Source organism: Anguilla anguilla, chromosome 10 (assembly GCF_013347855.1).
Source record: "Anguilla anguilla isolate fAngAng1 chromosome 10, fAngAng1.pri, whole genome shotgun sequence".
NCBI classification, from domain to species: Eukaryota; Metazoa; Chordata; class Actinopteri; order Anguilliformes; family Anguillidae; genus Anguilla; species Anguilla anguilla.
The window spans coordinates 2527781-2553945 of NC_049210.1; the positions used below are offsets into that span (position 1 = coordinate 2527781).

General features: G+C 51.0%; 1 protein-coding gene across 2 annotated transcripts in view; it reads right to left on the minus strand.

Annotated features, from left to right (window-relative positions):
- Nucleotides 1-19413, minus strand: part of LOC118206809 (metal transporter CNNM4) — a 27149-nt gene extending 7736 nt beyond the window's left edge. The window contains exons 1-4 of one of the 2 annotated variants that reach the window (XM_035379893.1): nucleotides 17992-19413; nucleotides 8091-8234; nucleotides 7506-7640; nucleotides 6038-6207 (exon numbers count right to left, since the gene is read on the minus strand). In XM_035379893.1, coding sequence (XP_035235784.1) covers nucleotides 6038-6207; nucleotides 7506-7640; nucleotides 8091-8234; nucleotides 17992-19375 — 1833 coding nt within the window. In that variant the 5' untranslated portion in view covers nucleotides 19376-19413. The remainder of the gene's footprint in view (nucleotides 1-6037; nucleotides 6208-7505; nucleotides 7641-8090; nucleotides 8235-17991) is intronic. The other variant, XM_035379892.1, reaches the window with a different exon arrangement.
- Between the last annotated feature and the right edge of the window lie 6752 nt (nucleotides 19414-26165).

Sequence of the window (26165 nt, forward strand, 5' to 3'; positions counted from 1 at the left end):
CGGGGGTTCTTTTCGTTCTGTTGGTCAGGAATGTGTGAGCTGCAGCAACAACACAGGACAGTTAATCCCAGCTCTAGTCAGGAACTCCGGGAATCTCAGCGGTGTACACAAACACACACTCTCTCTCACACACACACACACACACACACACATACATGCACACACACACACTCACACTCTCTCTCACTCTCTCACACTCTCACACAAACACACACACACATACACACACACACACACTCACACTCACACTCTCTCTCTGACACACACACACACACATGCACACACATACACACACACACACCTTCTTTCACCCAGTATTTTGACCTGGTATCCAACCCAAACCAAACAGAGTAACCGGACCAAGCAGGACTGCCCCCACCAAGCCCACACTTCACCACAGATCTCTTTAACCTTGAGCGCTACACACCCGATAAAGAGGAGGGGGTGAGGGAAACGGAAAGAGGAAAGGAGAAAAGAGAGGGCAGACAACAACCGAGAGAGGTCAGGGGAGAGAGAGAGAGAGAGAATAGAGAGAAGGGAATTGGGAAAGAGAGGAGTTACTCTGGTCAAACCTGTTCTTCTTTTATTCTGCACATCAGTCACCTATTTAGATTGCCAACAGTGTCAACACGGCACGCCCCCGGCTGCAGGGGACTCCGCGTGCGTGTTTCTGGTGCTACGGGCGGGTAAAAAACTAGGCCGCAAACACACACACACACGCGCGCGTGAACATCGACCACCGGTCATAACGGGTTCACTGCAGTGTATCGCTCACTTTCACCTCTCCACCGCCATCCACTGAGAGACTCACACTCACAACCGCGAGCGTCCCAGCGTCCATCTCTTAAAGGAGTTTCAGCTGCAGCTAAATTAATATATATATACATACATATGCTTTTGAACACTGATATGTACAATTATGTGCTATCCATTGAAGGTGACCCCCCCCACCCCACACCCCCCCACCCCACTCCACAGTGTTGCTATGATACGAGTAAAACCGAGGTCCAGAGGACAAAAGCCATAAAGTTGTGTTTGAAAACATTCCGGAGTTCCGTGGCCGCCTGACGATTCGCTCGCCGTGGACGGAGGTCAAAGTTCACAATTCTAACAATCATCGACGGGGAGAGATCACGCGTTTCCGCGGACGTTAAGGAGGCGCGTGCGTCCCCTCCGCTGAACCCAATGACAGGGCCCCGAACCGCGGCCACGCCTACTCCACCCCCGACACACCTGAAGACCGGGCAGGTGAAGGTCGGAAGCTCTCGTGGCCAGAGCAGGCACATGCGGTACAACAGGGCCCCTCACCTATTTCTCCTGGGGGAGCAGATTTGATTTGAACACAGTGTGTACAGGAAAAACATTTCTCATATACTATTTGTAACATATTTTGTGAATATGCCATTAAAATACGCATAGCTGTTATTTATTATCCAGTCAGTAATGGGACGTATGTCGACGCTGCAGATGTGCACGAGGACACAGTGGAAAGTTCTGACGCACATCCCTGACGCACGTCCCACGTCCAGGAGAACAGGGCAGTATGGCCGCCCCCAACGTCCCCGTTACCCACAATGCAGCGCACTCGTTTCAGGTCCGGTAGGTGAGCTGCGTGACTGGGGGGGGGGGGCTTCAGTCCCATTGGACCTTACATCTATTTCCTGCTCCTTAATAACTCACTACGACTCACAGGAGAAAGTACCTGCAGCCCCACTGTACCTGCTGAGCTTCCACAGTACACACAGTCACAGACACTCACAGTCACAGACACTCACAGCACACACAGAGACACAGACACTCACAGCACACACAGAGTCACAGACACTCACAGTCACAGACACTCACAGCACACACAGAGATACAGACACTCACAGCACACACAGAGTCACAGACATTCACAGTAGACAGAGAAGCACAGACACTCACAGTACTTCTCTAAGTGTCTGTGACTCTGTCTCCACTGGGAGTGTTCTGTGTGCGTTTGTGTGTGTGTGTGTGTGTGTGCGCACAATGCACTGCTTGTGTATTTGTGACTGTACCCATTGTGTGTATGTGTGTGTGTGTGTGTGTACAGCAGCCACTGCCCACGCATGTACTCAACAGACCAGAGAACCTGACAGACAGCACAAAGAACTGGCGTGGCGAACGCACCCCCCCCCCCCCGCCTGTCCCTCGAACTCCCACCCCCTGGGGGACCCATGCATTCGGAGACCTGGCTGTGGTCCGCTCCCTGCCCCGCCCCTCGACCCCTCCCCCCCCCCCCCCCCCTCCCCGTGGGGGCTGTGCTTTTGGGATTTTGGCAAGGGCCCGGCTCGCTCCGCTGAGCAGCGCGGTCGAGCCTCACTGTCGGGCCACTCTGTCCAGAACGACGACGCATTCCACACCCCCCCCCCCCCCCCCCGCCACCCCCCCAACCCCCCCAACCCCCCTCCCGACCGGCCCAACGGAAGCACAAATATTTGTCTAATGATGACAGTGTTTGGGCGCGGGCGATTACGGCTAATGCACATGCCTCCTCCGAGCGCCGGGTCATTATCCCGCATTTCTCCGTCGGAATACGTAAGACAGACAAATAAACACCGGCTCACAATACCGCCAATTACAGGCCAGGGGGGCGTGTTGCCATAACCGGAGAAAGACAGACTGGGGCAGACGATGCATTATCAGGATAAACCCTAACCCCCCCAAACTCCCTCTAATCCTCCCACACACACACACACACACACACACACACACACACACACACACACATAAACCCAAACACACACACACACACACACACACATAAAACCAAACACACACTCACACACACACACACACACGGACACACACACACACACACACACACACACACACACACACACACACACACACACACACACATACACACACACACACACACACACACACACACACACACACACACACACATAAAACCAAACACGCACACACACACACACGCACACACACACATAAAACCAAACACACACACACACATATAAAACAAAACACACAAACACACACATAAAACCAAACACACACCCACACACACACACACACACACACATACACACATAAAACCAAACACACACACACACATAAAACCAAACACACACACACACACACACGGACATATAAAACCAAACACACGCACACGCACACACACACACACACATACACGCACATACACACATAAAACCAAACACACACACACATATAAAACAAAACACACAAACACACACACACACACATAAAACCAAACACACACCCACACACACACACACACACACACATACACACATAAAACCAAACACACACACACGCACACATGCACATACACAACCCCCCTCGCCCCACACACACAAACACGCACACACAACCACACACACACACACGCACACACACACACCCACACAATACCTCACAAACACACACACGCACGCACACACAACCCCACACACAACCCCCCGCCCCCCACACACACACACACATAACCACACAAGATACCACACACAGGCAACAGCAAAAACATCACATTCCAACTCTCCGTCCCTCGCACAAGTATAACAACTCTCTTTTTGTCTTAACATTCATCCCCGAGATAAAGCATGTAAAGAAACACACACACACTGGCTTCCTGGAGCAAAGCCCTATCTTGGCAGTCGAACACAACGCGCTATTATGAATAAGCTTATCGAGTTACAAATTAAACTTTTGGGACGAATTTCGGGAGGAGTCATCAACGTAGAAGTGGGACTGATGCAACACGAGGAAATTTAAACTTTCTCCAGAGACAAAGCAGCTTGGAAGGAGCCCCCGCCCCACTTGCCACCCCAACACCACGCTGTGCCCCCCCGCTCCCACCCATCCCTCGCCATGCCACCCCCCCGCTGTGTTCCCCCCCCCTCCGGCCCCCTACCAGCCCCCCCACACCTCGCCATGGCATTCTCACCCCCCACAGAGCCCCTGCCAGGACCCCCCCCTCCCACCAACCGCGACCCCCCCCCCACCCCATGCCCGGCTCCCAGTGGGAGGAGCAGATGTGCCGTTACCCACATCCTGCCTCCCACCAAGCGGACCGCCGTGAGATGAGCCGGGGGGGGGGGGTAACTGAACGTGGGAGAGGAGAATAGGTGGGGGGGAGGGGGGGGGGCTGAGATCACGTTTAATGAGCCTGGGCCTGCGACTGTCTAATTACTGTTTAGGGGGGAGCAGAATTACAGAGCAGACATGGGGGGACATTAAACAGACACAACGCCGCGCTCTCACATCCCATCCCTGACACAGAGACGCTGGGAAACTCACTGAGCAGCCTGAGCACAGAGCAGCAGAGCAGCCTGAGCAGCCTGAGCAGAGTGAGCAGCACAGAGCAGAGTGAGCACTACACTGCATGTGAATCTGCAGATGGGGTGGGACAGGGCCTTAGGACAGGCCAAAGTGATGGGCTGTGTGTATGTGTGTATGCATGTATATGTGTGTGTGCGTGTGTATGCGTGTGTGTGTTAGTGTATGTGTGTGTGTGTGAGTGTTAGTGTGTGTATGTGTGCGTGTGTATGTTAGTGTGTGTGTATATGAGTGTGTGTGTATCAGTATTAGCTGTGGGCTTTCTCCAGGGAGGAAGCTCACAGCTCAGTGGCGGTGTGGCGTCTGCCCCTCTTATATAAGCGGGATCAATTAGTGAAGGGCAGGCGTGCTGGGCCCAGCTGGGGGGGGGGCTCTTAAGCACAGCCTCAGGTGACACCACGCTCCCCCCCCCCCCCTCCCCTGTCCGCTGACGGGGGGCTCCGGTGAGAAGCCAAACGCCACCCGCCGGTGCTACCCGCTCACCGCCCAGCGCCTGCTACTGCCACATGAACTACGTTTCCCATGAGCCTCCGCTCCGCTGGCCAAACCACCTCATAGGCCGGCTCAGTCAGGCAGACGGGCTGTGCTTGGACGGAACAAAGCCCCGCGGCGGGAAAGCGGTGAGGTCTCGGGTGACCCGGCAAAGGCACGGGCGGGGGGCGTGGTCACGAGAGGTCACGCGCATTAGAACACGGCGAAGGCGGATGAGACCGGCGATGATCGCTAAATCCCCCGTGGCGCGGCGAGCTAAGGTCAGCGGGGTTAACCCCCGATCACATGGCTAACTGTCCTGAACCCGCCCGGATAACCCCCCACCCTCCCCCCCCCCACCCCTGCGGTCCATAAACCCTCCTTACCCCCTCCCTGACTTCTGACACCGGGAGTCTTTGGAATCGTTTTGCTAAATTGACGCGGCTGCTTTTCTTAGACGCAGGTATTAAAACAGCCCCTCTTCAGCCGACTGACTATCTAATCTAAGCCAGGTAACTACAGGCGCAGCGTCCTTCAGTGTGTAAACACAAAAACTGTAATCCTGAGAACCGCCAATGCTAATTAATCTGTTGTTCTACCGCTAAGCCACATCACACCCAGCTATACTGCAGCCCAGGTCAGGCAGAACATGCTGATGGCTTTTAAACAGGCCTTTCAGTCTTAATGGAATGGGGCTGGGGGTGTACTCTCCCTCTCTCTCTCTCTCGCATTCAAACGCACTCCAGTCAATACAAGCTTTCAGCATTCCCCACTGCAGCACACTGAACAGCCGGCTAGCCAAAGCTCCTGAAAGTGAGCGTGCTCAGTGTGGTCTACATCAGAGCGAACTGGGCATGCTCAAACACTGGCGTTAGAGCCAGGCGAGACCCTAACCCCGCCGGACAGGAAGTGGCACGCACAGGCACAGGAAGTGGCACGCACAGGTACAGGAACTGACACGCACAGGTTCAAGAAGTGACACGCACAAGCCCAGGAAGTGACACGAGCAGGTACAGGAAGTGACACGCGCAGGTACAGGAAGTGACATGCACAGGCTCAGGAAGTGACATGCGCAGGTACAGGAAGTGACACGCGCAGGTACAGGAAGTGACACGCGCAGATACAGGAAGTGACACGCGCAGGTACAGGAAGTGACACGCGCAGGTACAGGAAGTGACACGCGCAGGCACAGGAAGCGGCGCTGACGGGCCGAGGGGCTCACCTGCAGTATGAGGACGAAGTAGTCGACGGGTTTCCCGCGCTGGTACACGTAGTGCAGCGGCGAGCGCTTGTCGCTCTCGTTGAACTTGATCTCCAGGATGACGTCGGGGTGCCTCAGGATCCGCAGCAGAACCTTCTCAGAGATCAGAGACGGGCTGAACAGGCTCACCTCTAAGGGGGGGGGGGGGGGAATGGGGTGGGGGGGGCAAGGCAGGGGGGTCAGGAGACAAGGTGGAGGGGGTTGGGAGATAGGGGGGTTGGTAGATAGGGGGGCAGAGGGGGTACAGGGTGGGGGGTTGGTAGACAGGGACCATCAGTCACTCGTTTACATAAACGGCAGCTTGAACAGACTCAAGCTGACACACGGCGGCAGGTAGACAGTGTGGCGAATGGCCATATACAAACCCTCCCCTCCCCACCCCACCACCCACATACAGCCACAGGCTCGATTCCCACACAGTACTGTGATCCCATCCCTATCAGTAACCCTCACTACCCCCCCCCGGTGGACCTACGTGCTCGCCCAGGCAGCGCTGACCTGTGGCACTCCCCCCCCCCCCCTCCCCCCGCCCCGCACTGACTGATAGCCGGCCCCGCCCTCCCTGTATCAGGGCCCCGCTCTGCTCACTGCTCCACACTCAGCACTCAGGAATGTTTTCCCAAGAAACCAAATATGCGGAGGAGAGGACGCCTAAAAATAGGCTTTATTCAGGCTGGCGGCATCAGGCCACCTGCACCCCAGGCGTGCATGCGTGCATGCGACAGACAGGGGAAGCATGCGTACGCATGCAGGTGCAGCCATCCGCTCGGGGACTCTGGGAACCAGCCAATCCCGCGCCCAGGGACTCTGGGAACCAGCCAATCCCACGCCACAGGCCACTTTCATCCTCTGTGCTTGCAGACAGGACACCCATTTCCTGCCCTGCGCTATCGTTACATCTTTTACATAATTACATGATTACGCTTCTGACATCAGAACTAACGTCCATCACTGCAGCTCAGTTTTAAACATTTTTCTCCATTTTTTTGTCTTTGTCTTTGTTTGAAACTTTCGTTTCTCCAAATTTTACATGCCACACATGACAAACTTATTAATTATGCTACATAAGTCCACGTTCACTGCAGGAAACCAAGATGGCATGTGGCATGTGATGTACTACATTGGGCTGTGGTGTAATGAAAGGGGAAATGATGTCATGGAGCAGGATGTGCTGTCATCCAATAAGATGAGATGTAATGCAGGGAGTTGAGAGGTGATGCAGTGGGCTGTGATGTAATGCAAGGGGGCAAAGATGCACCGGAACAGGATGTGATGTCATGCAATAAGATGTTACAGTAACGTAACGCACAATTAAAGGTAGGGAAACAGGTGATGCAGGGCCGTGGGCTGTGCAGTATTTTGGCAGGTTGTGGTGCTCTGGGTGGGGGGGGGGGGGGTTGCAGCAGGACGCAGCGCGTCACTCTCCCACCTGTCGCCAGGAAGCGGTGAGCGGCCAGCAGCAGCTGGGGCGAGATCTTGACTTTCGATTCGCTCTCGTGTTTGAAGGCGGAGAAGTCGCGCTTGTTCTTGTTCGGGGCCACTTTCTTCCTGTTGCGGTTGTCAGCTGGAGAGACACGCACTCGCACACGCGCACACACACACACACGCACACACACACACACACACACACACACACGCACATGCACAGGAGTCAGGTGATCAGGGAGACACTCAGGTACAGCAATAAAACACGGCTGACATCGAGCGTGTGACAGCGTGTTTATGGGTACGCTGACTCAGCACTTCACCTACAGTCAGGCACCTTCCCACCTGGAACGCTTTCCAGGTAAGGCGCAAAATCCGCGGTCTAACCGCCATCTTCTCCCCCCTCCAGACGCGTCCACAGCTTCACTTGTTTATTTAACTGATCGTTCAATCATAAAATAATCAGAGAACAATAGCCAACTGCTACTTCAAACCGCTACTTCTGCCTCTGATGATGTGACCAATCACAGGCCAGAGGGGGCGGGCCGAACGGCACGTGTACGTCGGGCGCGTTGGCGTGGCGACTCACTGTAGAGGTCGGACTCGTCCAGGATCTCGGACTTGATGATCTCCTCGATGACGTCCTCCAGCGTGACCAGGCCCAGCACCTCGTAGAACGGGTCGCCCTCGCCCTCGTTGTTCACCTTCTGCACGATGGCCAGGTGGGATTTACCTGCGCGACACGGACACAGACGTCAGCAGGGGTCCCCGGATGCACGTGCCGGGCAGTCGCACCGCGCTAACGCCCCCCACCCCCACCCCCACCCCCCACCATCACCGCGACGCCTCGATCCGCTCCGAGCCTCGCTCGACGTCCCCCAGCGGCTGGTTACCGGGGGCAACAGCTGTGAATAATCGGCGCCGCACAGCGATCTGTAACACAGCCGCTGGAATGAGACGCGCGCGCGTTAGCCGCTGGAATGAGACGCGCGCGCGTTAGCCGCTGGAATGAGACGCGCGCGCGTTAGCCGCTGGAATGAGACGCGCGCGCGTTAGCCGCTGGAATGAGACGCGCGCGTTAGCTGCTCCAATGAGACGCGCGCGCGTTAGCCGCTGGAATGAGACGCGCGCGCGTTAGCCGCTGGAATGAGACGCGCGCGCGTTAGCCGCTGGAATGAGACGCGCGCGCGTTAGCCGCTGGAATGAGACGCGCGCGTTAGCTGCTCCAATGAGACGCGCGCGCGTTAGCCGCTGGAATGAGACGCGCGCGCGTTAGCCGCTGGAATGAGACGCGCGCGCGTTAGCCGCTGGAATGAGACGCGCGCGCGTTAGCCGCTGGCTGCCGGGGGGAGACTCCGCCCACGGTAACGGTGACAGACGCGGCTCTATCCGCCCAAGGACACGCGCTCAGACGAGCAGCCAGGCCCCCCGTCCCCCCCGTCCTTCACTGCAGCGCTCGCCTATTGATGTTTACACAGCGGTGGTCGGGGGGGGGGGTGGGGGGGGAGGGGGCACCGCTGAACTTCCTAAATATAGAAGGGGAAACAGAATCCTCTCTTAGCGGCATGCGGGCATTGTTACGGGCGCTCAGAATAGGCCCGCGGGGTAAAACGAGAGAGAGAGAGAGAGAGAGAGAGAGAGAGAGAGAGAGAGAGAGAGAGAGAGAGAGAGAGAGAGAGAGAGAGAGAGAGAGAGAGAGAGAGAGAGAGAGAGAGAGAGAGAGAGAGAGAGAGAGAGAGAGAGAGAGAGAGAGAGAGAGAGAGAGAGAGAGAGAGAGAGAGAGAGAGAGAGAGAGAGAGAGAGAGAGAGAGAGAGAGAGAGAGAGAGAGAGAGAGAGAGAGAGAGAGATGGCGGCTGTGGAGTATAACCCCGCCCCCCCCGTACACACCCCCGATACTGCCACCATGGCGGGAATGGGTCTTTCAACTGTCGATTAGCATATAAAAAAACAGCCAAACGCATGTCACGCAAGGATTCGACAACTGGCGGGATCCTTCTGGACACAAACATTTGCATGCTTACCAGTAAGAGACTGGCCTTGGGGAAAGGGAAAATGGGGCGGGGGGGGGGAGGGGGGGTTGTTATGCAGCAGAATGTTTTTTTGAGAGACCGTTATTAGATCTCAAATAGAGCTCGTCAGCTGTCGTCAGCACTTCAGCCAGACAGAATCGCCCTGTCAATCCGATACTCCGGGAGAGGATTAGAATTTGAGTGCCTTTACATCGATCGGGACTGTACTTCATCCCCCTTATCTCCCGGCTGAGCACAAACAGAGGCGTGTCTGAATGCCGGAGCCATATGACCACGATCCATCAGTTTTTATGGCACAGAAAACAATGAATGAAAAGCAACAGACTTGGGACTTGACTTGAACTTAGGGGCGAGGCCTAGACAAACACATTCAACTCACATGAGTGTTCTCGAAGTACATCAGCGGCAGTCAGCCAACATCAGCACTTGTTTATACAAAGCCCCCACCCCACCCCACCCCCATTACTGAGGGTACAATCACCCTGTTGTTTACCTTATTATTGTTCATTTAGTTGTTGGTGTTACTGTTGTTTTATGTAAACAATCGCTTTGGCAATACAATGCTGATGGGTGGTCATGCCAATTAAGCTCACTTGAATTAGAAATCTGAACTTGATGATGTTAAGTGGTGCACTCTGGCTGATCCGAGGCGAGAAAGACAGTGGGATGTTAAAAATGGAAGAGTCTGTCTACGTAGGTCTCCATGGCGGCACAACAGAACAGGGCTAGGGCTCTTGCTGAATTACATCATGAATTACACCTGCCTGGAAGTGCTGCCTAGTCTCTCAGCCCTGTTCCAATGCTACCCGCTAACCCAACTGGTGTACCACAGGGCTCAGTCCTTGGCCCACTGTCGTTTTAGCTTTGACTAAAGGGCCCCTGTTTTCAAACATCAGATATGCAGGCCATCAATGGACCCTTCTGACACCTCCAATGTGGTGACTACCAACCTGTGCAAGCACAACCTCTTTTCCCTTCAGTGTCACCAAATCATTGGTTCAATGACTGCTGACTAACGCTACCAACCAAAAATCCCACCCTGCACTACCCCAACCCAACCCCAACCCCAGCCCCAACCCCAGCTTTCCACTGACCCACCAATGAAGGCCGCCTGTGATTAAACACGGGGTGCAAGTACTTCATGTGACCTTGGACCATCTTGAAACACGACCTTGGAAAAATCTTTAAAAGCAGCCTACATTTTCTCCGCTGCTTGCATAACAAACAACAAAAAAAAAAAAAGAAAAAAAAAGAAAAAGAAGTGCAGCAGCCAGCCAAACGGCACGTGCGATTGGCCAACAGCGTTAGGACAGAGTGGGAGATTCAGACCATCGGGCTTTCTGCAGTTCCTGTTTTAGGGACCACAACAGAAAGACGGAGTCGACGAAATGAGGATCTTGCGCTGTGGGGGAGGGGGCGAGGGTGGGGGCGAGGTGAAGCTGAATTATTTAGTGTATTATTTCCAACACAAACTACTGACGACACTTTGACAAAGCTTTAGTGCCTGGGTCTTACTGACCATAACATATTACCCAGGATTAATATGCTTATTTCTGCCCAAGACTCCTGTTAATTAATTACTAATTTGCAATAATAGTTCATGAATTTATGAGTCATTAAATGTAATTTTATTTCTTAAGGTAATTCAATGGCGCACTCTCTGGAAAAAATTAAGCTATTCTATTCTATTCTATTCTATTCTATTCTATTCCATTCCATTCCAAACCAGGCCACGCTGCTGCATTAACACTCCTGGTCCCCCTCAGGCATGGATGACCTACAGTCACAAGGTCATCTCAGCCCAGTCATAAGATCAGAGGTTGCCTCCATTGTCATCAGGCATACCCTGGATTTCACTTCCCTGTGCTAGCGCACACACACACACGCATACACACGCACACACACACACACACACGCAGCAACAGGCTAACAGAAGGAGCCACCGCTGCTGCCGTCAGCCGATCTTAATTCATGTCCAAAGCCTGTGCACATGCTAATATGTACTTGCATTATTTCACAAATTTTACGTAAAAAAAATTCCACATCAGCCAATGCAGCAGACCTGGCAGACATTCCCTAGCCCTATAGGAAGAAGGAGTGAGCGCTACCCACACCAGGGCAGGGAGCGTGCGATCCTGTTTATTATCTTACCATCTTTACTCCACCGCCGACCAAGGGAAAGACCAACAATCAATAACAGGAAGCAATAACTGAAGCCGCGCTGGCTGAGGCGGAGGAAATTATTAAAAGAGCCGAGCGTCTCTTCCCCGCTGACCTCCGCTGTTGTGGGTAAACAGGTGACGGGTTTGACCGAAAACACACAGAAGACAGGCCGAGCGGCCGCACAAATACGCACAACGGGCCTCATTCACGGAACGCGCGTACGCTCACATCTGCGCGTAAACTGCGTGTGAGAACGTTTCCAAGAGCATGTCATCGGCATTCCTCGTTTTTTTCCTTCCTTGTATTTGTTCGTGGCCGTTTCCTTACGCAAATCACGTACAATTTGCAGACAGACACACACACACAGTGCACAGAGACACAACCACACCCACCCACACACACACACACACACACACACACACACACACAGGAAAACTACGTACACAGAAGCTCAGTATCTGAGCAGAATGGCCCTGCTTAGTCATCATGCTGTTTCCCTGCCCTCTGCAGCGGTCTAAATAGCCCTTTACTCAGATTTAAGTTATGCGGCCAGAGACTCACATCCCCTGAAAAAATCTGCTAATTTCTCAGTGATGTCATGCAGGCAGCGGACCCGGGCAGAAGAGCCCAAAAAGGAGATGCATTGACTCGGGCCGGGGGGAACAGGAAATGGGAACGCAAGCGCTGACTAATGGCATTCCAGCGTCCGTCACAGCGTTCCCACCCCTACACAACATTCCTCACCAAGCACGTCACATTTCGGTCAAGGGATTGATTGAAGGACAAGACCCCCCCCCCCCCCCCCACCCCCCACCCCCACCAACAACCCCCCACCCACACTATCCCCAAGATCGCCTTTGCCTAAACACTCCACCGTCACATCACACGGCTCACCACCAATCGGTGCTCGGTGTCAACAACCAATCACGGTCTTTCGCCAACGGCGACCACAAAGCCGCAATCTCATGTTCACATTAGCAACTTACCCTAAGTGTTCACCCTTAAATGCGGATTCTTTTCAGTCCGCCCCTGTTCATGACTGCACGTCACACACAGACACAGTCCCTGTGAACGAAACGCACAGTCCCAGTCCTTGTGAACTAAACACACAGTCCCAGTCCTTGTGAACTGAAGCCACAGTCCCAGTCCTTGTGAACTGAAGCCACAGTCCCAGTCCTTGTGAACGAATCACACAGAGCGTCCCACACGCACTCAACATTCCGAAATGCGCTGTTTTGGAAAATGTAGAGACAACAACAACAACGAAAAACGAAAAAAAAAACACACAGAAAAAAAAAACGGCAGGCAGTCGCAGCGGAGTTTGGCCACAGGCCTGCTGACCGGCGGCTGCTCTCCGTCCCACACACAGCAGCTCACGAGAAACGGGCTTCTGCCGAGAACTCCCAGACTAATAAACACCAGCCCTCCAGCAGCTCCAACAGAGCAACCGACGCCATTCATGAAAATCTAGACCCGGCGATCGGATGCACCGTGTGGCGATTAATTACCTGGGTGGGAAAACTAACACCGGCCACCGGCCCCCGGCCAAACGCGGGGAAATTTCATCTGTGGCTGGTGAGTGCGACTATTCAACCAGCCACTTGGGAGGTAACAACCCGGGCCGTCTCTTGGAGGTCCTGTTCTATTCTAAACATCGGGCTGTCAGGCATAGCTGGTGAGTTTTGGGAGGCACGGAGGCCAGTGGATGAAAAAGTCAGTTTCCAGGTCCGGATCACACCGACAGAGACCGTCACTGAGAGCGAAAGATACCGACCGGACGGCACAGTGAGGCCCCGTCCCGCACCGTCGCTGCTGAGGAAGAGAGGAACGGAGAGGAAGAGAGGAACAGAGTGTAGCTGCGCAGTCAGCAGGCCCCCACACATGGGAGCGGAAGGCAGGAAGAGAGAAAGAGGAAGAGAAGATGGACTGAAAAACACGACAGAGGAGAGAGTCCGTTTCCCTGGCAAGCCGGGTGTGTGTGTGTGTGTGTGAGTGTGTGTGCGTATGTGTGTGTTAGCGTGCTCGTTCTCCTGTGCAGGACTGCAGACTCAGTAGGGGCCCAGTCCACTGACAGCACAAAGGAAGGCTGGGTTCAGGTGGGGTCAAAGGTCAAAGACTGAGCAATGAGAGAACGCTGAAAAAACCAGCACACAGGCGGAGACCTGCTCAAAAACCAGCACACAGGCGGAGCACTGCTCAAAAACCAGCACACAGAACTGCTCAAAAACCAGCACACAGGCGGAGCACTGCTCAAAAACCAGCACACAGGCGGAGCACTGCTCAAAAACCAGCACACAGGCGGAGCACTGCTCAAAAACCAGCACACAGGCGGAGCACTGCTCAAAAACCAGCACACAGGCGGAGCACTGCTCAAAAACCAGCACACAGGCGGAGCACTGCTCAAAAACCAGCACACAGGCGGAGCACTGCTCAAAAACTGCCAAGGGCAAGCAAACGACAGACATGTATTCAGCCGTCTGTCCTCACAGCAGTCTCATCCAACTGCCAGCACGCACACACACACGCACACACACAGACAGACAGACAGACACACACACACACGCACACACACAGACACACACACACACGCACACACACAGACAGACAGACAGACAGACACACACACACACACACAGACAGACAGACACACACACACGCACGCACACCCCCCACATGAAAGATGGGAAGCCGCCCCTTACGCAAGTCACTGACAGCTGGCGTGCCACGGCCAATCGGAACAGGCCACGGAACCCCGGAGCTCCCTCACTCTCCGCATAGAGAGGGCAGCCGGTGCGTGAGCCGCTCGCAAACACCGCACCGGCGCAGCCGACAGTCCGGCCAATCACACTTCAGCAATCCTGACGCTCACGAGCCCAGCGCCTATCGGCGCGACCGATCAGCACCACGCCCACAACGCCAGCACCCACCTGAGCGCCTGGCAGCCGCGCCGGACACCGTGTTCTTTCATCACCCCTGCTATGAGAGATCTGGCACAGGAGCCGCCCGGGGGGGGGGGGGGGCGGGGCGGAGAGAGAGAGAGAGAGAGAGAGAGAACAGCACCAGGAGCCAAATGAACTTCGCTGGCAGACTGCTGCAGCTTACTAATGTCTCATTTATTAAATAGACTTCTCCCCCCCCCCCCGCCCACCCCCTTGGGACAAGGTTGAAAAAGGGAATCTTAACGAAGAGTGACAGAATGCGTGTGACATCACGGGCAGCCAGCGCCACGTGGCCACGTGACAACCCAGGCAGGGTGCAGGGAGTGGTGAGGGGCGGGGGAGAGTGTTCGGGGGGCGGGGGGTCATGTGTGTTAGCGCTCGGGGACATGGCCGACCCAGGCATCAGGAAGTCAATACGCACCATGGAGCCATCTCCATCTGCGACTGCACTGGTACTGACACAGAGCAGCTGTGTGTGTGTGGGACCTGCAGCACAGTGTGACTGTGACTGTGTCTGTCTGTCTGTGTGACTGTGTCTGTGCATCTGTGTGACTGCATCATGAGACTTCATGAATGTTGTGACCAAAAAAATAATAAAAATTCAAAGCAAGCCAACTTTTATCATGCTCGTGTGAAATACTGGTTCAGATAAAAGGCTTCATTGTATGCAGGGCTCATCCAAACTGGATTTGCCTTCATTCAAATGCTACTCCCTTTGAAATGACCTACAGCAACACAGTGCACAGACTTCTCAGCCTGAATGAGAGGGTCAGGGCTGTTAAGATTGCCTGTATCTTCACTGTGTGTAGTACAGATTTGGGTCATCGTCGCCTCTAATTCTGCGTTCAAAATTTTGTTTTCAGTGACTCTACTCTTTGCTGTGTGTGAAAGATATGGGATTCAAATGATCACAAGGCAGCATGTTTTCACACCAATATAAAAAATGTGAATGGGAACCTATATAAACTGTTGATACAGATCAATACAGGTAACACATGACCATATGTGCCCTGGGAGTCAGCTGAAAATGACAACCCCCCCCACCCCCACCACCAGGGGATACTGGTCAACCACAGGGGTCTGTGATTTTAAACAGGCAATTTTTCAACTGCACCCAATCCAGGAATGGGTCCACTTAGCGGGAAGACTGTTGACAGCAAACGCTGCAGAAAATCAACCTGAACTCTCGTGAACAGGGCTGAGGTGGGCTCCCCAACTCTACAGTCCAGCACCCCCAGAGAGAGAGAGAGAGAACACCTTTCCCGGGCCACGCCCTGTATTCAAATGCGCAGGTGGACTGGACGAGTGTGGCCACTGGGAGCTACAGCGGGCAGACAGGTGTGCAACGACCTCCCGGGGATTCACCTTTCACACAGTCAAGGTCACGAGCCGCACCCACATCCTCCACCCCCAACCCCCCGCGCCAGCCACAACACCAGCCTCAGCACACTGCTCCGCGACACACAGCTGATGACTTCAAATTATTACAAGGAGGAAGTGGTATTCAGAAAAGTGCTGTACGGGCAGTAGAGAACAGCCCCCCCTTGCCCCCCCCCCCCCCATATGAGTAGTTGCTAGAGCACTGGTCTTCCATCCTGGCCCTGAAGAGAAGCAGGCTCTGCAGTTTGGTTAGCACCAGAAATCCCACAAGCAGCTCGGACCAAGACACCAGATGAGGCAGACAAATTGCGTAATAAACTGATTCTATTGATGAAGCTCTGAGGGACAACAACTAGCGCGATCCGTGGGCTTCCAGGACCAGCAATAAAGACCACTGTATTTCCGGAGAGAAAGGGCTGAAGATGGGACCAACTCCACCTCGTACCGTGGCAAGGACACGACAGCTCCTTCTCGGTCTCTCGCGTAAGGATGCGTTGCCGAGGCTGTTGATGCGTGCGTGTCTGTTTGTATGCGCGCGGCAATAAATGTGTAGGGAACATGGAGGCGTGTCTTTACGGCGCTATAGCAGATGATTACAGAACGAGCTTTCCGCTACTGCGTCCAAACACGTGCAAACAGATAAGAAGGATCCACCCAGCACACCCATGACAACCATATAAACCATTAAACAGACATTCAACAAACCGCATAATGAAAGATGAACCGCCAGGTCTATCCAGTTTCAAGCATCACCGCCAGGTCTATCCAGTTTCAAGCACTGGCTCGATGCACGGCGTACGTGGAAGCACAAACGTCACTGACGTTTCTAACGCTATAGCCCCGTTTCAAAACAAGCCCTACAGGCAGTAGCTACAGACATACTACTGTTTATATGGAGAACAACGCATGGATCACTATCATCCTCTCGAGATAAAGGGGCTATAAACCACCATTCCATATTAATCATCACTATGGTAACAAACAACTAGGCGTTGGCAAGGTGCCAATTTTTTTATATTCCGGTGCAGTTGGACTGGTCTATCGATTCATTGGTTCACAATGCTCGGCACACATGCTAGGTATTCAACCACCATCAACACCCAACTGTCTGAAAGCCCACGGCCGTTTGTCCCACAGCCTGTTTTAAAGAGCCCTCCCCATGCCACTACATATTAAAGCTTTTTCTTAAATTAAAGATTCTGCTTGATTAACTCATCTGATCAATAAACAGCCACCCAACTCTAATAGGCAGAATCCCACTATTCTATTCTGTCCCACAGACTGAAACCTATTCATTGAACCACTTTCCCCCAAAAACAATGTCAACAGTGCCTATCTGTCCCCACTTACTCATCGTTCTATCTACGAACTGAGATGATACTGTTGACTACATCATTTCCTGTCGCCCTGTTAGCAGTACCCTATTTTTGGTTCAATTGCCTGAAGTTTACTCTTCGTTCGGTTTTTTTTGTGTTTGCTGTTACAGTGTTTTTCCACCGCGACTCTGTGAACTTTCGTGTTTGTTCTGTGACACAACTACCGTAATTAGCCTCTGATTGCAGTCACCGCTTTTCTACATTCAATGCCTTCTCAAAGCATCACCGTCGCTGTGACCGTTTTCCAGTCTTTCCTGTTGTTTCCTGTACTGTATCAGTAGTCGACCAGCCGTTTAAAGTAAATGTAATCATTGTGATCACATCCCAGTGTTTACTGACAATTCAAAAGAAAAGTGTGATAGATGAAGTTAGCCTGGATGAGATTATCTCATGGTTGATCATTTGGGTATACGTCTGTGAATAAATCAAATTAATATCAGTGACATATACGTGATTGTAAAGTCGGGACCGTTACAATTATTTACTTCTAGTCTCGATTAGAAATAAAATGTTGAAAAACTGACACTGTTCACAAACGGCCTAACTTTTTGTGTCTGTGGTGCAACTTATTCCCATGTCACTCTCCTACCGAAGTACCAACCTTTTTTAAACTCTTCCAACATGGAATCCAACTTGGTGTCGTGAAATACAAAATGCACCGGGTGGTTGTAGAACTTGGTGATCGTTTTTAGGGTCGTGCAGTCGTCCGGGTCCACGAACGCCAGGTCCTTCACAAAGAGAACATCCACGATGTTGGAACGTTCGTCCTCGAAGACGGGGATGCGCGTGTAGCCGCTCTCCATAATCTCGGACATGGTGTTGAAGTCGAGCACCGCATCGCTGTGGATCATGAAGCAGTCGTTCAGAGTTGTCATGACGTCCTCCACGGTCTTGGTACGGAGCTCCAGAGCCCCCTGGATCATGTTGAGTTCTTCTTTAACCAAGTCGTTGTACGGTTCTGTCACTTTCAGCATCTCCACGAGCTTCTCCCGGTTGTACACGGTGCCGATCTCCTGGCCTAACACACAGTCCAGGAGCCTGCTGATTGGGTACGATAGTGGAAAGGTGACCAGCATGAAAAACTTGGTCACAAGGATGGTGTTGGCCCCCACCGCCAAACCGTGGCGGGAACACAGTGCCTGGGGTACGATCTCCCCAAAGATAACGATGCCAATAGTGGAGGCGACCACTGCGCCGAGGCCGGAACCGATGAGGTCGTCCAACAGGATCGTGAGCGTGGTATTCACCAGCACGTTGCCGAGCAAAAGGGAACACAGCAGGTAGTTTCCTTTCCTGCGAATGGGCTCAATTTTGCGGGCGTACTTCTTCTCCTTCTCGGTGCCACAACTCTGAACGATGCGGAGCTCCATCGGGTCAAGGGCCATCAGACCCAGATTGAGACCGCTGAACATGCCTGACAGCACCAAGAGAAACGCGATGAGGATGATCTGCAGCCACATCGGCAACAGGGACGTCTTCTCCTCCACCACCCTCAGCTTGCCGTCGCTCTCACCCAGCAGGTACCACTTGTCTTCCGGGCTTTGCCTGACGCACAAGCCATACTCCTTATGCGGCTCGCTCTTGCGGAGCGGTTTAATGTTTACACTCAGCAATCCCGTAGTGCCCTGGTTGCTGACGTTCATGTAACGGCCGATTGCGAAGTCTTTCGTGAAGTCGGCGCAAGTCCTGTTAAAATTGTCATTATTCTTATCCTCGTCACCGTGCTCCGTGAACCTGATCTGTGAAGAGGTGTTTGAGTTGAGCTGCAGCCCGTAAAACCTGAGCAGGATCTTGCTCTCCTCAGTTACCTGGATGACCCCGTCATCAGTCGTCGTCGCTTCCTTGTCGCTTTTTTCCAGTCTCATGCCGATGATCCGGCTGTTGCCGACCTCCACTCCCGCCGCCTCAGCTCGCCCAGCAACTGCGCTCCAGATAAAAATGATTAAAGTTAGAATATACCCCTGTCCACTCCAGTCTGTCGCCATGTTTGTTTCACTCTCAGCGAGACGGGAGCTGACGTCACCTACTCATTGCACATAGCCACCCCCTCATTAACATAATACCTCCCTCTGGGACGCCCACCAGAAACGTCAACTAATGAGGAAGCGCTTTGGTGCTTCTTGTAATTTAAGGAGGACTGTGACTCGCCTTAAGGTGGATTTGGAGATACAACAATATTTACAACGTTATACATTTATTGAAGTGCATCCCAAAAATTTGCTGTGGATAGTACGTTATCATAGCTATGCAGACGATGTCATTAAACAGACGTTATTTAGATGGAGGTTATAAGTATTTAGAGCAGTATTTGTGTACAGGAATACATGCCAGAGTTAACCAACTTTGTTTAGAGTCACTGGGTATGCTGATTTTCGTTGTTTTACTTCGCACTCCGTTGATGCTCAAAATCAGTTGCGTGCGCAGTTCACTTACCCTCAACTGGTTAAAGGTGAAAAGAAAAACTAGCATACTCAATGGCCCTCGGGGCCAACGCTATGGCAATCTCTGATATGTCTAATTTTACTTTTAAAACAAGCTTGGACCTACTACTAGGTCCTAGACAAAATATATGGGTTTGGCTCTCATCATTGTCACGATCTTAGCAGATGGCATGCCGGTACAGAGTCTGCGCCATGCAGCTCCGAATTTTGGCACAACATTTTGCAGGCCTGCGGACCTTGTTGGTAAACATTACATCATCAGACGCCGAGCTCCCGCTGATTGGTTGGCGATGAGATAATTGTAGTTCTGCGATGTAGATCCAAGGAATGAACCCGGTGGGCGACAGCTACCGCCTGAAAGGGTTGACGTGAGCTTCACAAAAATATTTCAAGCAACCCAGCCGTTCATTAAACTTGTTAATGGGTTTTCCTTAAAGTTAAAGTAACTTCATTCAGTCGATTCAAGTGAACCGTTACTATTTTTTACCATCCCCACATAAATCTGTCAAATTTGTTTATTTAGAAATCCATTAGTGCAATTGAACCATTTTTCCCAGGTTCATACAAAAAGCTTTACAAATACATACAAACATTGGCCAGAAAGTATTAGCAGTGAATTATTATTTAACCACCGGCGCTTCCTGCCTGACAGACCTCGCATCACTTACATTGAGTAGGCCTATTTCAGACAGAGGCGACCTTGAATCGCCACGTGCAACACTTGGCCCACATGCACTGCCTCTTGCAGTTTAGTTCACTGTACTGTAGACTGATAGCTTCTACTGTACACTGCAAGTTGACTGCACGTGTATGTGGTACAGATATTCCAAATGAAGCGCGACACCTTCGCCCCAACGCTTACGTCCAAGACCCGCGAGGACACCGCGGAGGCTGAAAAGGGACTTCCTGGAACAGAGCCGCCGATGAAGATAAAACCACAATGCCAAGCATGCAGCCACATAAACCACGGTAATGCAACCTCAACGGGTGGGATCTTTTGACGTTGGTTCCAGGGCCGGTTCGTCGAGTTTAGTTCTCAGATGAAGACTAAGATAAATTGACAGATAGAACACGCAACTGCATGGCATTGCGTGATACACAGAATGGCACACAGAACGACTTATGGTATAGCCTCACAGTACACCACCAATTAAGAAAATGTTAAATAATTATTAACGATAAGATGGGAATCACGTGAGACAAAATAAGTACAAAAATTTGTTCAAATTGTCACGATTAAGCACTTTGGTCGGATTGTCTATCGTTCCCCCCTAAACGTGTATTTATTAAGATTCTTATTCTTCCAAATTTGTAAATTATTTAGACGTATTCACGTAATCATTATGGCGTGTACTTCAGCAGGCAGGGCCGCAGCAACAAATTCTCGGATACGGGACGAAATATGTACGGAGGCCCCCCACCAATATATTTTGTAACAAATTAAAAATAGTTACACCCCGTAGTCTGGGCCCCCCTCGGGATGTGACACGGGACAAAGTGTCCCCCCCCTCCCCCACGTAAAAGTGGTATTGAAATTATTCTCCTAAATTGTCAGTTCAAATCCCAGAGCATTTTTACCCTTTAGCAACGCGCAGTACCATCAGAATTGTTTCATAAAAATGCAGCCGTATGAATTGATAATGTGTAGCTACAACGTAGGCTAAATAAATCAACGTACACGTCTGCCCATGTAATAATATTTGCATTTCAAGATGTTTGTTTGAATAGCATAAAATTTATTCTGACTGAGACTGCAGAGTGCTAACAACCTTGGATCCGTTCAGGCTTGAGCACGATCGGCTGGAGGGAGGATTTGTTTTCGGTCGTCATTTTTGGCTTGCTGCTTCTTTTCACCCACCATGCAGCTCAGCGCTCATGCAGCGCCCTCGTGTGTCCACATCAGGACTTACCTGCTTTATTTCAGATCATTTATACGTCACACCAGCCAGTTAATTTGGTTTGTAAATTCGCTCTTTTCCAACTTCTGTGTATTCTCAAAATCCAGGGTTGTTGCCCTGTTGTGTCTCTCATTGGTGCCTCCCACTATTAACCTGATCTTAGGCTTTCTACGTCATCTGACCTCTTTATTTACTACACCTGTACCATCTCACCTGGTTTCTTTATCTTTGCGACATCAGTAGAGACAATAAAAGACAAGTTGGTGGTGCAGAGGAGAACTGCTTCAAAGGCTGATACCATGTTCTTGAACAAACCAGGTGTTGGAGCGATCCTACGTCTTAATTTATTGGCCTAATTTTGGCTTTATTATTCTGGCCCTGGTGGTAGATGATTATGGTCCAGCCACGTTTTAGCCTCCTGCACCACCTGGTGTCAGTTTGGGGGAATTACACGAGAGTGGGAGAGACCAATTTCCATTCGGGTCTGTCAGGTGAGGCCTGCTAATTAGGAAGTGAGGCCAATGTTTCGTTTTTTTGCTGTGGGCTTTTCACCTTGGATTGTAAAATACATGTCTTTCAGTTATTCATAACAGCAGTTTAGTCTGGACTGACTGGATTTCAGTGGATGTATGTATGAAAAGGTTCTCCTGGTCTTTACCAAAACACCAGGCTTTCCTTTGCAGGTGAAGCTAACACAGAGTACTGCAAACACCTGCTTGGCATCTGCACTGAACAGCCATTAAAATATTATGCAACCTGTCTCACATGTGCAGGTGAATGTACTACTTAAAACCAGTATAGGCTGGTTTTAAGTAGTACAGGTCAGAACTGGCTGTAAATTAACTGGTCTGAGAAGAAGAATGATGTCACTTAATTGCTAAAATCCAAAGTTCAAAGGTTACAAGAGGTCACAGATCCATGTACACCAGAGGCACAAGTTGCTAAGTTCCAGTGATCCCAATTTATTTTTTGGTAGCAATAATCATGGTGCTAAAATACCATTAAAAAAGAAGGGAAATGTTTTTTCTAACGGCATATTCAAATTTAAATTCAAGTGTCTTGCTTCGAAAATTACCTTTTTATTTTACCCAGTCTGAGTGAAAGCATATTTAGGTCAAAGGAAAACCCTTTTGACCAAACACACATTCCAATACAAAGTCAAGAAAGTTTGCTTATTGCCAATGCGCTTGACTTTAAAATAGGAACAGTGCTCTGTGTCCCTAAACTGAGCATGTCCCCAAATCCCATTGGCTGCGCTCCCGTGAACAGCGAACATCCCGCATCAGCAGGGAGCCCTGGCAGATGAAAATGGCCGCCAGTGCAGCCCAGCTCGCTTGTATAAACACGCTCCTAAAACTCTCAGGCCTGACTGCTCAGAAGGCTCAACCCGCCCGTTAGCATCTGCGTGTGCTGCAGAGGCGGAGTTACCTCACCCTGTGACTTTGTTCCCTCCCTCGACCTCCAGACACGCGGGGCATGGATTTCAGGGCAGGGAAGGTAGCTTCGGAGCCTCACACTTCCAGGGGAATTACTTCCATCACATTACAGGCATTTAGCAGACGCTCTTATCCAGAGCGACTTACCCAACTTTTTACATGCACGTTGCATCCATTTATACGGCTGGATATATACTGAAGCGATGCAGGTTAAGCACCTCGCTCGTGGTGCTACAACAGCAGCGTCCTGCCGAGGAATCGAACCTGAGACTTTTTAGGTTACAAGACCAGCTCCTTTACCCATTACGCTACACTGCTGCCGTACCCATTCCATGGGATGCAGTGGAGACACGAAGGCAGGAGTACATGGTAACGGAAACACACAGGAACACCACAGGCAGTGTTTTCATGTTTATTCAGCGCCTGGAAGAAGCTCCAGACACCAAGCTTTCATTTTGTTTTTTTTCCCTGGTCCTAATTATGACCCGTAATTCAAGAAGTCAAGCGAGACACGTTCGCTCTTCTGTCTGCCCCACCCGCTCGAACGTTCAAGTATCAGTTTAACGACGTGCGGTTACGTTAATAGACATGTGCCTTCAAATAATAACCAATCAGGCAATTACAAAAAATCGCAAGAGAAACAATGACTAAACGTTCAATGATGCACTTAACACTTGGATTTGACTTCTTTCTGTTGCCACATAGTGCCAGTATTTTACACCGGCTCTACCTGCGAATGATAAAAGCAACCGTGGGATTCAAAGCACCAGAAAACATGCCAGAGTCTCATGTTTAATCTTAAATTTAATTTTGCAGTTGACAGGATAGTGTACCCACACAGGTGGCATTGCGTGTTCTTAAACTGGCATCTTCCTGGTGCCCAGAATGCCCCACTGACGTCTGTCAGCTAGACCAGAGGTGTCAAAGTAAAGTCCTTGATGGCTGCCAATCAAGGACTTTAGCCAATCAACAGCTTAAGCTTGGTTCACACTTGGCGATAACAGCACCTCAACTTTCAGCTTGACTACAGTGGAGCTGAGGGTTGGGCCTAATTACCCTCTAATGTAAAAGGGATTAAGGATTCAGATTTTGCCGACTCCAGATCAGTTGGGTTAGGCCAGAGTTTTCAAACAAGTTTGATTCTGTCGCTTGACTCAAAGACTGAGTCACGCAGTGTGAACTGGGTCACAGACCGAAATCCGAGACCAGCCCTGGCAAACAGCCAATGGGATTTAAGCTCAAGAGGATGACGAAGAGGACCGGCAGAAAGAGAACTCACTTCAATAACAACCACCACTCGCCTGTGGTGTTCTCATGAGTTCCTGCAAAGTCAGAGACCAGACATTAAGAATCGAGCCAGTAAATCCTCTTGTGCCAAATCCTCAAGGTCCCAGCCACCTTGTGTGTACACCACAACGACGGTGAAGGCAAGACCGATCGTCAAGTTCGGACGGTAATTCTGCCTCAGTCCTCAACGACCGGAACGGTCGCCAAGCGTGAACCAAGCTCGAGATGAGTAACCGCTTCTGAAGCGCACTGACAGACACTGCAGACAGCACAGCCCTGCAGGACCGCGCCATGACACCTGCGTGCCCCAGACAATACACACACAAATGAGCGATTCAGAATGTACAACATCAAATTAAAGTCCTTTTCATAACTTCACACACAAAAAAAAAATGCATTTTAAAGCAAAAAAACAAAAACAAAAAAAAAACAGACATAATGAGGGTTTCTGTACTCCAGAACACCAGGCAATAAAGCAGGGCTACTCAAATCTGGCCCTCGGGACCAGTAGTGCTGCTGGGGTGCGTCCCACGCCCCGAAAACAAATCTTTGTGTCCTCCCTCCCTCTGGGGTCCCAGTATTGGAGGAGACGTGCGAAGCGGCTTCAGACTCGGCTCCCTGCCTCCCCCCGGTGAAGGAGACATCGATGCATTGCTGCCGTGGAAGTCGTTTCACGTTTTTGGGTGACATCATCATGCTCACGCCCACAGGGATTGAAAGACCATCCAATCGGAATCTGACATTTAATCTTCAGAACAGCGGAGATGGCAGAGAATGTGAATTTCCACCATTTGCGCTAGATATTTCGCCAAATGTTTATGGTTCAGTAGGTTATCAACACATCGCATCCTACCCGAAAGCTAGATCGCCTACAACAAAATAACAAAATTTCAGTTCGTTTTTTGTGGCTCATATCCAACAGACAAATCTGGCAATCTAAGACGCGGAAGCAGGATTATTTATTTGCTTGTACGCGAACGCTGCTTAAACAAACATGACTCTACACATAAACAAGCGTGGCAGCTACCAGCATTTCAGAACATAAATATGCGTGAAGGAATTTATTCAACCGACCGTTTCCAAAGGACGTAGCCTATTTATTACCGACAAATTAGATTTCAACTGTTGCAGTTCCAGCTGTCTTAATTTTCTTCATGCCTCCTTGTTCTCTCTTTTCCTCCATTTGTCACTCGAAAGGAGGTAAGGAGTGAAAATGGGACGCACCCGCAGGTTTTCTTTCTTACCTGATAGTTAATTGATTGATTGATTGATTAACGCCACTGATTGGCCAGAGGTTGAACTCACCTGGTGTGTCCCAGGTTTAAATCAGTCCCTGATTAGAGGAATTTAAAACCAGCAGCACTACTGACCTCTAGGGGCAGATTTGAGTATCGCTGCACTAGAGGATTCTGCCCACACTGAATGAGCCTGTCAGCAAAAGCTGCAGTATGAAGCATTCACGATTAATGTGTTGCCTTGAGTTGTTTTTGGAGTGCAAACTGATCCAAGTGTATCACCAAGATTCAACACAAAGAAAACAATGTTATGGTAGGCTACAGTAAAACAAGTATATACTTTCAACCAAGAAAGTAATAGGAATTCCTAAAACTGGTTCAATTTCAAGTTAAGAACATTTATGGTTTTCTGAATAACCTTCATTCCCACTGCACTCATATCTCAGAAGTTCTGCAGTATACTATATTTAAAAATGAA